At 45.3% G+C, this 14,348-nt stretch overlaps 1 protein-coding gene across 8 annotated transcripts in view; it reads right to left on the bottom strand.

Moving 5' to 3' along the window:
- Positions 1-14,348, bottom strand: part of XRN1 (5'-3' exoribonuclease 1) — an 85,409-nt gene that overhangs the window by 27,816 nt on the left and 43,245 nt on the right. For 7 of the 8 annotated variants that reach the window (XM_039487241.1, XM_039487236.1, XM_039487237.1 and 4 more), the window contains exons 21-25: positions 6,109-6,271; positions 5,099-5,212; positions 4,288-4,386; positions 3,062-3,177; positions 804-950 (exon numbers count right to left, since the gene is read on the bottom strand). In XM_039487241.1, coding sequence (XP_039343175.1) covers positions 804-950; positions 3,062-3,177; positions 4,288-4,386; positions 5,099-5,212; positions 6,109-6,271 — 639 coding nt within the window. Of the gene's footprint in view, positions 1-803; positions 951-3,061; positions 3,178-4,287; positions 4,387-5,098; positions 5,213-6,108; positions 6,272-6,577; positions 6,750-14,348 lie in introns of those variants that run through there. The other variant, XR_005584364.1, reaches the window with a different exon arrangement.

Raw genomic sequence — 14,348 nt, 5'->3', positions numbered from 1 at the left:
AGCCGTTACTAAGAGGCTAGATAATGACTAAATGATCTTTCACCGTGAATATAAATACGTGAGATATCATGTGTGCTACATGCTGAATGACAACAGCACTGGTCTAGAAATGAAAGTTTAATTCGTCTCCTCCACAAGATCACATCCACACACTAGCCTCCTTCATTTTAGTTTTTAATTCCTCATCAATCAGGAAAGACTACAGTGAGATAAAACTGATTTCAAAGTGATTCCAGAAAGTAATATAGATAGTACAATAAAACTGGATTTCCTATGCGGAGTAACTATTATAATATGAGGTGTTTTCAAATTCCAGCACACTGGAGCTGTATGTGTTTATATCAATATTCTATGCAACAAAATGAAATAATTTAGACACCTCCCACACTCAGAATGTCTTATTACAGTTGTCACCATCTGATTTTGAAACTAGTGTGTGTCTACACAGCAAAGAAAAAGCTATGACTGGGTACAGATTGTACATTGAAGATATGAGGAAAATATCATTTTTTTCCAATTTTTTTAATCTTAGCTTTAAGAATCTTCCATGACATTCTTAATAATGTTGCTGACTTTGTTCCTTTGCTATTTCATGCTAAATTATAGTTCATTTTAAGTCTAAAAGTCAGAAACACCTCAAAATACTTCATTTGATGCACTTATTTCCCATTAAACCAAGATTTGGGTTATCCTACCCACCAGTCCCAGAGTCATCAATAATAAACTTTTGCACAGTGAATAAAACCCATTTACAATTTCAGTACAATGATTTCATAAATATGAAGTTATTATTCAACTCTTACCTTTCTAAATACTCAGCAAGAAGTTGCTCTACTGCAGAAGAATACATCCATTCATTTCTAACCTTCTTAGTATAGCCAGGAACCTCTTCATTCTTCTTATTAAACTTCAGATTCAAGCCCACATTTGCCTTGTGGTCTCCATGTGGACTGCAAAACAAAAAAATAAGTTTTGTAAAGGAAAAACTACTGACATCTGACTTGAGCCTCAGAAAAGTTGTTTCTGAAAACATCTTTATCTGCTAATGAAACTGACCTACTTTGTAAAGCACTTTGAGAATTACTGGTGAAAAGTGCTGTATAAAAGTTGGCTATAATCACTCTATGGAATGTAACAGGAAAGAGGTGTTTTGAGTTTTAGAAAAGCATATCATGTGACTTTTGGATTACTATCTTTTTCACAAGTTGTATACAATTGCATATTTTTAACTGTTATTCAGTAAATACACAAATTACAAACAAACAAAGATTGTCATCTTTGTGGCATAGAGTTAGTGCTCTGTACTACAAGAGGGGACTCCAATAGAGTCCTAGTTCCACCATGGTGTCCTCCTCAGCACTACCAAGGGCTGGACACACTTTAGAGGCATTTTGCCTGGACTGAAGTAGCTCAAGTATCTTCGGTTGGTCAACAGTAATCTTTCTAGCCAATTAAGAACTGTTAACAGGCTTTGAATATAGTCTTTTCGGGGTCTCCTTGCTTTGGAAGGTTGGTTGCAAGGGTGAAATATATTTACAGATGAGGGATTTAAGGAAAAATTCTCACCCAAAACTCACTTGACGGAAAAGTCTTTTATACTAATGTCCCAGTTGAGGGTTTGTTTGTTTTTTTAATTGATTTTTTGTAAAATTTTAATAATGCAATTTCAAATGTACCAGTCCCAGACTAGGCCTCATTTTCTGATTGAGGCAGGAAGGGCATCATGACAGCACTGGGTGGCATAAACTCAGAACAACATCCCCTAGAATTACAGAGTCTCAACCTACTAGCCTCCTAGGTGCTGTTGCAGATTTAACATACTGAAGGTGTCTCCAAGAGAAGAATCCAAAAAAATATATGAAGTACAGGAGTACCTATGATTCAGCTGGGATTTCTAATTTAATTTTTCAATTTTAATCTGATGCAATATTCTACTAATGCTCAATTAGAATATCACTGCAACTAAACAATTCTTTGGCACTTAATAAATCTAAGCGATTCTTAGTTTTAAAAAAACAAAACAAAAAAAACCAATTAAACAACCAGAACAAAGCTCCGATTCTGAAAATTAACAAACTAAGCTTCTGTTAACTGAAGAGTGCATCTTTCTGAAAACACTGCTTATATTAAATACACTATCAATACAATTTTACATCACAGATCCCATTAGAATTTATTAATACTGAGATGTCAAACAGGATGAAAACATAAGAAAAATCAATATAGTAAATTCTGTTTACAGTAGCTTCCACTTATTAGTAATCCCTTGGTTGCTAGCCAAAAGTTGCTATTATCCAGAAGTTGCTAATAAGTGGAAGGCTTAGCATGCTCCAGCACTCCCTTCCCTGTGTGCAGTCTCCTGGCAGGGCACAGCCTGGAGAGTGCAGGGAGAAATATCATGCAGTTCCAACACCCAGGATGCAGCCCTCTTCCCCGCTATTGCCTATGGCCTCCCCTCCCAGCCTGCAGCCCCTTATCTCCTTGTGTGATCCCGTGTGCAGTAAGGTTTGCTGGGCTGCAACTCCTCTCCCCCCTACTGCCCAGCCCACAGCCTCCCAGCCCAGCCCACAGCCTCTTACCTCCTATATAGTCCCATGTGCAGACAGGTTTGCTGGGCTGCAGCCCCAGAAGGAAGCGCTGGGACATGATGAGCACTGGCCACAGGTAGGTTTGCGGTGCTGCAATGAGGAAGGCATGCCCCAGCCCTTCCATTCCTGGATGCAGCCTCATAAACCTATCTGCAGCGGGTGCTCAGCACATCTCAATACTTACTTCCCTGCCTATAGACTCACAAACCTGCCTGCAAGTGGGGCCTTTCTTTAAAAAAAAGTTGCTAATAAGCAGCATGCCGGTGCCAATATCCTAATCCTATCAACACTGATGTTAATGGGATGGGATTGGTTCCGGGAAAATGTTCCCATTAACTGGAAGTTGCTAATATCAGGATTGCTATTAGGCGGAATCTACCATAGTATATAATCTACAATTTTACATGCATAATTGAGAGTTTTGATTACAAAGAAATTTATTACAGTCAGAAATTTATTACAGTCAAACATACTTTCTCCTGGATCCTCTTCCAATAAATATGCTTCCTGTAAACCTGGAGACAAGATATCCACTCACTCCAAGACGACTGGCTAAAACATATCCAGGATTGTACTTCACAGAATATTTCTTTAAAAATAAAAATATATTACTATACACTAGGACAGGATAGAGACAATAAAGTACTATAATTATTTTTAAAAGCCCAATTATTTCCTTTTAAAAATTACCTTCCAACCCTACATATTTCTCTGCTATTCCTGCACTAAGGGTTGGGAGGAGAGGAAAGGAATCCAGCTCCCAGAACTCTGCAGGAGACCCTTCCATTGGTCTGAGGATCCAAGGAGGAGAAGATAAGTGATGAACATTTCCACTTTCCCCATGCCAGGGCCAGAGGAATTTACAAAGTTGTTTGGGGCAGGGACTGTGTTGCTAGAGTGTCTAGCTGCAGAACAAGGCAGTAATCTATATTGGGACCTTGGGGAGCTATTATAAATATTGAGTAATAAAATACAATAGAATCCCTGAGCTCACTGTGTCTGAAAAACACTGAGCTAAACCAAGCAAGAACATCTTGCATCTTGCTCTGAAACTTGTCAGCTTAAGCTCTTACAGATCACTAATGGGAACTAGTTCCCAAGGAAAGGACCATCAACTGAAAAAAACCCACTGTCTTGTCATGAACTGCTTAAATTCAGGGACTAACTGCCAGAGTTGCCCAGCTGACCTTAACTGTCATGATGACTAGATCTCCTGAACAGTTGATTTCCAGACCAATGTTTTAAATATTGCAGTTTAAGGTGTTAATGGCAACCAGAAATGAAAGTGAAGCCAATGCAATCATCTGAGTAAAAAAGTTAAAAGCACATGGTGATTCCCGCTCCTCACTGCCCGGAAATATTGTTTCTGGTCATCAGCTGCTGGTATGCATAAAGGAGCAGCACAACTGGCAGCCAGATTCTAGTAGAACTAGACCATCCCACAGAGGATGCAAACCACGGGACATGGGTATGGAACTGCACGGTAAGAGTGCCGTTCAATGCTCTGAACAGACCTTGTATTCAGCCTTACATTACAATATATTAGTCTCCCTGAATGAGTGTGTTTTAGTACTTCAGTCTTTTACAGAAGGATATGGATTGCAGCACAAAAGACAATTGGGATCTGTGAAGGAAATTTGCCACTGACAAAAATATCTCACAATATTTAAGTATTTACTGGATTTACAAAAATACGTACATGCTGGTTCTGTATTAAGGAATCAAGCTGGGGTTCACACGGGATATTGAAAACTACACGAATTCTACCTTCTGTGATAACATCACATGAATCCTGCACCTGATAGAAAACAAAGTAAGTTAATAAAGTTCATTCACTTCTCTGCTGGAATAACTGAGGTAAAAACTCTAGACCTATACTTTCTGTGAGAAGCCTAAGCTACATGTGCAAATTCACTGCATAGATTTTTATTATATATGTGTTTGTCTGCCATATATATATATATATATATATATATATATATATATATGAGAGAGATGGCAGACAAACACTACCTCCCTCATTTAGAAAGAGGTAATTTAAAAACAGACTTGGCAGCAGACTTTGGGGTCTATACTCTGTATAGATAAACTGGGCAGTTTATCTGTATAGACTATAGGTCAAGTGTAGGGATGGGCAAAAACACCTTAAAGCTCAACTTTGCCCTCCTCAGATCTTGGTGCAGCTTCTTTACAGGGCCAGTCCTATTGCACTTAGTTAAAACAGCTATCAGGCTGACTACAAAGAGCCCCAAAGGAACAAAACCATAGCTGATGCTCATGTTGTTGATGGGACATTCTGGTTATTCTCTCTTTTCCCTGTTACCTTAGCAACATGGTAGGGGAGAGGCAGGAGCTCACACATGTCAACTAAGCCACCAAAGTAATCCAACCTGCGTTGGTTAGACTGACTCCACAGCTAGATTCTGTCACACAGCACCAGAGAATCTGGCCCTTTATATTTATAGGCTTGTAAGAAAAGAAATCTTGCAAGAATAAATGTTTGGACTAACTTCTCCTGTGCAGCCATAGTAAGGAGTCCCCAGCATAAAGACTGTACTTCCAGGAGGAAACAGATCATCCAAGGTTTTGATGTTGGAGAAACGAGAGTCAAAAGCACTGATATCCTACATGAAATAAGAAGATAAAATCTATGGTGTTAAAATATCTGTCAATCCCAATACGTTCTTTAAACAGGTCTGCTAAATAGATATTTATTACCAAATATCGAACAACCACCATAAAGTAAACTACAAACTATTTCCTTCATGCTAACCTCACTACCTAAAATATATATCAACTCAGTTTTTGAAAGTAATACTGCCAGTGAAATTATATAAAGCTACTGGGCTACATCTGGTCCAAGATGACTACTGTATCTTATTCAAAATGTCCTCACAAAAGTTCGTGGCAATCAAAATAAAATATGCAGTAGGGTCACAACTTTTGTGACAAGAGCCTTCGGTGTAGCTCCCAACATTTTTTGAAATGGGAGTTTAAATGAAAAAATATATACCATTTAATGTCGCTTTTGACAAAGTATATATTTTTGGACTAGAAAGGATGCACTATTACCATAAAATTAAGATGCTGATTAATTCTTTTATTATTTGTCTGTTTTAAAGTATGCATTCTAATCCAGGGGTTCTCAAACTTCATTGCACCTCAACCCCCTTCTGACAACAAAAATTGCTAAATGACTCCAGGAGGTGGGGACTGAAGCCTGAGCTCCACCACTCTTGGTGGGTGGGGGGTTGGGGGGAGGAGGGGAGAGACCAAAGTCAAATCCCAAGGGCTTCAGCCCCAGGTGGGGGACATGTTACCTGAGGTGCCCCCTACACACACATTCAAGGCTAAAACCTTTGGTCTTTGGCCCCGGGCAACGGGGCTCAGGCTTCAGTCCTGGGCCCCAGCAAGGGGAATGCCAGCCCTTGGCCACTTTGGGGTCCCAACCCACAGTTCCAATCCTTTCCTAATGGAAAGGAAAATTTTATAGAAGATTAGGAGTATTTGGAATATTTACCTTGACAATAGTTTGGTAAACAAAAGGAAGAACTTGTTTTGACCACTGCTTCTCCAAATAAACTTCACCATTTGGATTTAGCTGATATCTACGACCAGTGAGTAACTGGGCATATACAACTACTGAGGTTTCATTTATAATTATTCCTTTTCTCCTCTGGTAGCTGAAGAAAAAAAAAAAAAAAGGAAAACATTTATTTTGATTTAAATACATGGAACTTCCTAACACAAAAAGGAAATTACTTTTATGGTGGCCTTAACCAATGTATTTAAATCCAAAAAGAAATTATTCTTAAAATTATGAATATTTAAATAGTTGTTTCCTGTTTTATAAGTAAGAACTATATACAGGTTTAACAACTCCAAGGCTAAAATGTTATTCTAGATCCTATGTGAGTCATTCACTGTACTATCTGAACACCTAGAATTATTAGACCAAAATATGGGGCTAAAATCAGAAAATTTCTTACCAACAATTTCCTTTCTGCTAGCAGCATCCCCCCACAATTCTTGAAACTTGGGCTACTCTCCTCTCTTTGCAGCTCAGGGAGGTGAATCAGAGTTTTGAAGCCACATGGTCTTGCCATACACCCTCATCTCCTGCTTGCTTCCAGATGAGTTATTCACAAATTGCAAAACTTGCTAGCATCATTAACAAATATTCCAAAGATAACAAAAATAACTACATACATTAGGCCAGGGGTTCTCAAAAACTTCATTGCACAGTGACCCCCTCTGACAACAAAAATTACTACACGACCCCAGGAGAGGGAACCGAAGCCCAGCAGTGCAAGTAGGCCAGTACACTCCAGTACGCTGTACCAGCAAGCTATTTATAGCTGGTACAGCATACCGAAAAGACACAGCAGCAGCCCTGCTGGAGGAGAGGGCTGGGGGTTCTGCTCCTTTCCCCACTGGGAGGGACAGCAACACGGAAAGGAGCAGAACGCTGGCAGCTCCTTCGGCGGCTGTACCGCCTCCCCGCCCAAACCCTGTCCCCCGTGCAGCCGGAGGAGGAGGACGGAGCCCAACCCCCACACGGCCCAGGTAACATGAGATGGATGTGAGGAGGGGACGGAGAGAGCGTGGGGGATCTGGGGCTTGGGAGTCACATGGAAGGTCACGTACCCCCTTTAGCTGGTGCCCCCCCCGTACCGGTAAGACATGGATTTTACTTGCACCACTGCCGAAGTCTGGTGGGAGGTGAAAGCCAAAGCCCGAGCCCCACACCCTAGGCGACGAGGCCAAAGCCCAGGGGCTTCAACCCCAGACAGAGGGCCTGTAATCTGAGCAGTGGGGCTCAGGCTTCAGCTCTGGCCCCGGGCCCCAGCAAGTCTAAGCCAGCCCTGGCGACCCTATTAAAATGGGGTTGCGACCCACTTTGGGGTCCCAATTCACAATTTGAGAACCACTGCATTAGACCAAAAGAACCAGGAGTACTTGTGGCACCTTAGAGACTAACAAATGTATTTGAGCATAAGCTTTCATGGACACAAAAACTTATGCTCAAATAAATTTGTTAGTCTCTAAGGTGCCACAAGTACTCCTGTTCTTTTTGCGGATACAGACTAACACGGCTGCTACTCTGAAACTTTCATTAGACCAACGAAGACTATCATATGGTAATGATTCCACTTAATAACTGACTATTGACTGATGAGCCATCCAGGAGGGGTAGAGAGGGAGACACTGCTAGTGGGAAGGAAATTATTGGTAAGAAATTTTCTGTTTTGCAGCCCAGCATTTCCCACAATTCTTGACGTCTGAGAAGCAGCAAGCAAATATACGGAGGCGATAGAAAAGGTCAGAAAAAGGAAAAAACTTCTCTCTTCCCATCTATAATATTTACTCAAAGGGCAAAATCATTTCCAGGCCACTGCCTACAGCACCTTTCTGCCAAAGGACGCCGCTGCAGAAGACAGGAAGTCCCCCTTCTAGTGCTTGATAAAGGAGGCAGCATTTGACAGGTGGCTGCCTTACGAATTTCTGCTGTGGATGCATTAGCTTTCTGCTCACAAGGTTGCCAGGGATTGCATAGAGTGTGCCCTGACCCCTTCTGGAAGTAGAATCTTTGATGCCTAGTATGCTTCCATAATGCATAATCTAATCCACCTAGCAACAGAATACATGGCATCTCTGAGACCTTGGTGTTTCGGATAGAAGGATACAAACAGGGCCCCTGATCTCCTTGTGGACTCTGAACATTTGAGGTAAATTTTCAGAGCCCTTCTGACATATAAGGTGTGCCACCCTCTCCTCGGTCGGATGTTGTGGCCTTGGAAAGAACGAAGGGAGAACCACTCTTGAGAAGCATGGAAAGAAGAGTTCACTTTTGGGAGAAATGATTCCAGAGTTCTGAGCACCATCTTGTATTCAAGAAACATGGAGTAAAGTTCCTGCATAGAGAGCGCCAACACCTCCAACGTTCATTTGGTGGACATGATGGTAACAGAAAGCAAGTTCTGATGGATAAAGAAAATGCTGACACTGATGTCAGTGGTTCAAAGGGATGGTTTGTCAGGATTCTCAACGTAAGTGGCCCACTTGGGAAAATGAAGTCTAATAGCCAGCTTGGCTAACTGGACTGCCCTAAGGAATCTGGCTACTTAGAGGTTCTCTGCCAGAGAACCTACAGATTCTGCAAACATCATGCTTCTAAGAGCAGACACCTGATGCACAATGGTGCTGGATTGAAGACCTTTGTCAAAGCCTTCTTGGAGAAAATCCAAGATAGCCAGAATTCGTGGATTTCTTAGATTTTCTTTGTATTCCTGGCATCAGCTGCAAAACTTGGTCCAGATAAAGGAGTATACTTTCAATACTCTTCTAGAAGTAAGAAGTGTTCTGATAACGTTGGAGAACAGCCCAGTGAGACCAGCGCTTCCCGTTCAATAGCCAGACTGTTAAATGCAGCCAGTTCAGGTCGAGATAAAATACAGGACCTTGTGAGGAAATGCTCCATCTCTTCAGAACCTGTATTGGTGAGCCCAATTTCAGCTTTATCAGGTTCAAAAATCTGAGTCTCCTCGGCCAATGTGGAGTTACAAATATTACTGTTGCCTGTTCCTGATTTATTTTCTGGACTGCCTTCCCTAGTAGCGGGAAGGGTGGAAATGCATAAAGGAGGCCTTGTGACCGTCTGCATGATAAGGCATCTGTCCCCATGGATCTAGTGTCCGCTTTCCTGGTGAAGTACTTTGGTCTCTTTGTTTGTATGTGATTTGCAAATGTCAGCTAAGGACAGGCCAAATTATTTGATGATTAACTCTAAGACCCCACATTGGCGAGGAGACCCAGTTTTTTGAACTGATAAAGCTGAAATTGGGCTCACCATTACAGGTTCCGAAGAGATAGGATCTCTCCTCACAAGGTCCTGTGCTTCATCCGGACCTGAACTGGTTTCATCTAACAGCCTGGCTATTGAAAGGGAAGCACTGGTATCACTGGGTCTGTTCTGCAAAGTTATCAGAACGCTTCTTACTTCTAAAAGAGTATTGAAAGTAAACGCCTCTATCTGGAACAAGTTTTGCAGCTGGTGCCAGAAACACAAAGCAAATCCAAGAAATGCAGGAATTCTGGCCATGTTGGATTTAGGCACCACTCAAGAGTTGTTCACTTTGTGCCTGCTAAGCAAGTCCACTGTTTGCTTCAGGTCCCCCTGTATGTGAACTGCCCTGAGGGAGAGGAGAGACTGCCCTGCCCACTGCATGATTTGCATTGCTTCAGCATGTAGTGCTGGACTTCTTATTCTCCCTTGGTTGTTCACATACGCAACCATGTTTGTGTTATCTGACTGAATCAGAATGTGGTTCCCCTTTAGGCCAGACTGGAAGCTTCATAGCACCAGCTTGACTGCTCTTAGTTAGGAAGTTTATGATGTGGGTTCTTTCTTCAGGTTCCAGACACCCTCAGCTATTTGGGATCTCAGGCATGCCCCCCAGCCAGTCCTCCACCAGGCTAACATTGGTTGTGAGGATCAAGGGATCAGGAAGGCAGACGGGCATGTCCTTGCAGACATTGCCCTGGGCAGACCACTATTTTAAAGAATTGATTACCAGCACTGGAAATATCATTTATTCTTGCATGCATTCTGGGAATTAGTCCCATACTTTTAGGATGCAGCCTTAAAGGTGCCTGATGTGTGACTGTGCCATGGAATGATCCCTATGCAAAATACTAGGAGGCCTACCATTGAAGGCTCACGTGCAGTTCCAAAAGATCTTGAATCTAATGGAACCTCTAGAGATGGACATATTCTTGCTAATGAGTTGTCTATGTCCACTCCCAAGTGAGTGATTTGGGTGGATGGAATCAAGGAGCTTTTCTCAATGCTGTTAAAGCCATGTGCTTGCAAGAGATTCAAGGTCAAGGACGTAGATCTGTGTGCTGTTGCTTAAGGTGGAGCTCTGATGAAGATGTCATGCAGGAAGGGGTACGGTAGATCCCCTGTGAAGTCAGAAAATCCCCATGGGACAGAGATAACCCCGTAGAGATTAGGATTTCCATCCAGAACGTCATTCTCTTCATCCTCTTGTTGAGCCTTTTGAGATGTAGAATGGCTCGGATTCCCCTTGTATGCTTCTGAACAATAAAGAAGTTGGAGCAGAACATTGAGAAAAGACGGTTACTCACCGTTGTAACTGTTGTTCTTCAAGATGTGTTGCTCCTATCCATTCCAGTTAGGTGTGCGCGCCACGCGTGCACGGCTCTTCGGAAGATTTTTACCCTAGCAACACTCGGTGGGTCGGCTGGGCGCCCCCTGGAGTGGCGCCGCTATGGCGCAGGATATATACCCCTGCCGACCCATCCGCCCCTCAGTTCCTTCTTGCCGGCTACTCCGACAGTGGGGAAGGAGGGCGGGTCTGGAATGGATAGGAGCAACACATCTCGAAGAACAACAGTTACAACGGTGAGTAACCGTCTTTTCTTCTTCGAGTGATTGCTCTTATGCATTCCAGTTAGGTGATTCACAAGCCTTACGTAGGTGGTGGGGTTGGAGTTAGATGTTGCAGAATGCAAAACTGCTGAGCCAAAGGCTGCATCATCTCTGGACTCTTGGGCCAATGAGGCAAAGGTGAGGACCGAGGGCCAGGTAGTTACACGACACATCCCCTGAAAGGGTACGTGAGCCAGGAAGGCAGCAGAGAAGCCTGAGCCCTGGTGGAATGTGAAGTAAGGTGGCTCTATGGAACATGGGCCAAAACACAGGAGGTGCGGATGCACGACGTCATCGAAGACGAAATCCTCTAGGAGACAGGCATGCCCTTGTCCGGCACGCCAGCATGACGAAGATTTGGGGGCGTTAAGAAAGGGCTTTGTCTGCTCGATATAGATTGCGGATGCCCTACGGACGTCTAGGGAGGGCAATTGTTGCTCTCCTTGCTATAAGTGAGGCTTCGGAAGGAAGATATCCTGGATGATATGAGAGGCTGACATCACCTTTAGGGAGGAAGGCCTGACGTGGTCACAACTGCCCTTGTCCTTGAGAGACACAGTATACTGTGGGTCCATCGTGAGTGCCTGAAGCTCGGAGACTCATCTGGCCTATGGAAAGGCTACAAGGAAAAACTGTCTTCCAGGACAGGTATGTCAGCGAGCATGTCGTCAGTGGCTCGAATGGGCAATCATAAAATTGGTTAGAACCAGGTCGAAGACCCAGGTTTTGGCGGGGACCAACTGGGGGGGTATAACGCTCCAAGCCCTTGAGGAACCTAGAAACCACAAGGTGTAAGAATACGGAGCGGCCACTCTCCGCTGGGTGGAAGGGAGAGATGGCTGCCAAGAGTGCCCTTAATGAGGACCGCGCCAGGTGCTGCTGTTTGAGAGACCAGAGGTAGTCCAAGACGGAATGGATCGGGACCTCGGCAGGAGAAACATTGTGCGTTTCATAGCAGGAGAAACGCTTCCACTCTGCCAGATACGTTAACCGAGCGGAAGATTTCCTACCACCCAGGAGAATCCTGTAGAACCGAGGCAGAACAATGTAATTCGGATCGGTTTAGCCACGCAGCAGCCATGCTGTGAGGTGCAGGGATTACAAGTCTGGGTGGTGAAGCTTGCCGTGATCCCGCGTTAAGGGGTCTGGGCAAAGAGGTAGGGAAATAGGGTTGGCTACCGACAGGGGTAGCAACCTGGTGTACCAGTGCTGCCTGGGTTACGCTGGAGCAATCATGATCAGGTGCGCTCCATCCCTGCGGAGTTTTAGCAGGACCCTGTGAACCAGCGGGAACGGTGGGAAATCGTACAGCCGATGGCTCATCCACGGCATCAGAAAACCCCTCCAAGACTGAGCCTGGGGAGAGGCTTTGGAATGAGGAGAACTTCTCTCTCTTTTCGCTCTCGCGGGAGCGAAGAGGGCTATGTGGGGAAAGACCCACTTCCGAAAAACGGAATGGATAATGTCCGGAGGAAATGACCACTTGTGAGACAGGAAGGATCTGCTGAGGCGATCCACCAGCTGAAACGCCTGGTATACAAGGCAGACTGCTCTCAGCTCTCGGACACTGATGTGTAAGGCCAGCTCTTGAGCCGACCGAAGGCCGTGAGTGCGAAACTGACCCAGGTGAGCACCCAGCCGAGAGATGGGGTGTCTGTCACGAGGGTCCCCGAGGGGTTAATGGAACAGCCTGCCTGGATACACCAGGGAGGGCGCTGACTCCCGGTCGAGGGAGCCTAGGATGGTCAGGGGGAACGAGACGACCAGGAGTATGCTATCTCTGCCCGGGTGGTACACCAAGGTGAGCCACGATTGAAGTGGACGGAGGCGAAGCCTGGCATGTTTGGAAACAAACGTGCAGACAGCCACGTGACTCAGGAAACCTAGGCAAGTGTGAGCCAAAGTTGTCGGGAAGGTCCGTAGACCTTGTACAATTGTTACCATTGCATGAAACCGAGGCTGAGGTAAGCAGGCTCTGGTGAGACTGGAGTCCAAGATGGCCCCAATGAATTCTATTCCCTGTGGGGGAACGAGAGTGGACTTTACTATTGATCATCAGGCCTAGACACAGGAACAGGTCCGTGTCGATGCCCACATGACTGGTAACTTGGGCCCGGAGGTCCCTCGAATGAGCCAATTGTCTAGATACGGAGAACGTGTATCCGACGGTGGCGAAGAGAGGCGGCGACTACAGCCATGCACTTTGAATACACTTTGGGCTGTATAGAGGCCAACCGGGAGGGCCGTATACTGGAAACGACGGTAGGCCCCCAACCGGGGGTACCTTCTGTGTGGAAGAGAAATGGCGACGTGAAAATACGCGCCCTTCATATCGAGGGCGGCATACAGGCTCCGGGATCCAAGGATAGGATGACGGTCCCCATGGGTACCATGCGGAACTTATCTGCCTTGTGAACTTGTTGAGGTCCCGCAGGTCTAGGATAGGTCTGAGACCTCCCTTCGCCTAGGGGATTAGGTTTCGTCCTTAGGTACCTCCTGTATAGCTCCGATGAAGAGGAGCGTCCGCACCTGTTGCAAGAGGAATTGCTCTTGAGAGGGGTCCCTAGGAGGGACGAGGATGGGTAGGCTTTTGCCCCATTGGTGGTTAGAAGGACCTTAATTTTGGCTCCTTTGGGGGCCTGATTGACGCCTACGACCGCGTAAGTGACGCCTGCTGGCAAAGTCCCGTCTTTGTCTAGGCGCAGGGTAAGAGCGGTGAGGCTGGGGACGGAAAGGTCGGCGCTAAAGCACCGGCGTGTGCATGCCGAGAGAGAGCGCAAAGTGACCCTGCTGCCCTTCAGGCTTTGCAGCCTAGGGCCCGTTTTTCCAGAGAACAGGCCTTTGCCATTGAAGGGCAAGTCCTGTATAGCGTACAGCAGCTGCGAGGGAAGGCTCGATAACTGGAGCCATGAAATGCGCCTCGTGGCAGCACCCGAGGCCAGGGTCGTGGCAGCGGAGTCAGCTGCATCCAACGAGGCCTGGAGGGAAGCTCTAGCCAGCGTCTTCCTTCGTTCCAGGAGAGCATCAAACTCTTGAGAGGAGTTCTGAAGAACTGACTCTGTACATTTGCCCACCGCCACCCATAGTAGCAGCTAAGCAGGGCTTGCTAGTTTGCTACACAAAGTGGCAGGGCCCCCGTCGAGTACATCTTACGGCCCAGTAAGACCATTCGCCTAGCCTCCTTGGCTTTAGGGGCTGGTGCCTGCTGGCCATGGCGTTCCATCCCATTGAGGGACTGGACGACAAGGGAGCGGGGGGGGGGGGTAGATGTACCTATAGGTACTCATACCCCCTGGATGATACCA

This window comes from Mauremys reevesii, linkage group 9 (assembly GCF_016161935.1).
Source record: "Mauremys reevesii isolate NIE-2019 linkage group 9, ASM1616193v1, whole genome shotgun sequence".
Lineage (NCBI taxonomy): Eukaryota > Metazoa > Chordata > Testudines > Geoemydidae > Mauremys > Mauremys reevesii.
Note: the sequence above shows the minus strand (reverse complement) of the source record. Positions and strands in the feature narration are given on the sequence as shown.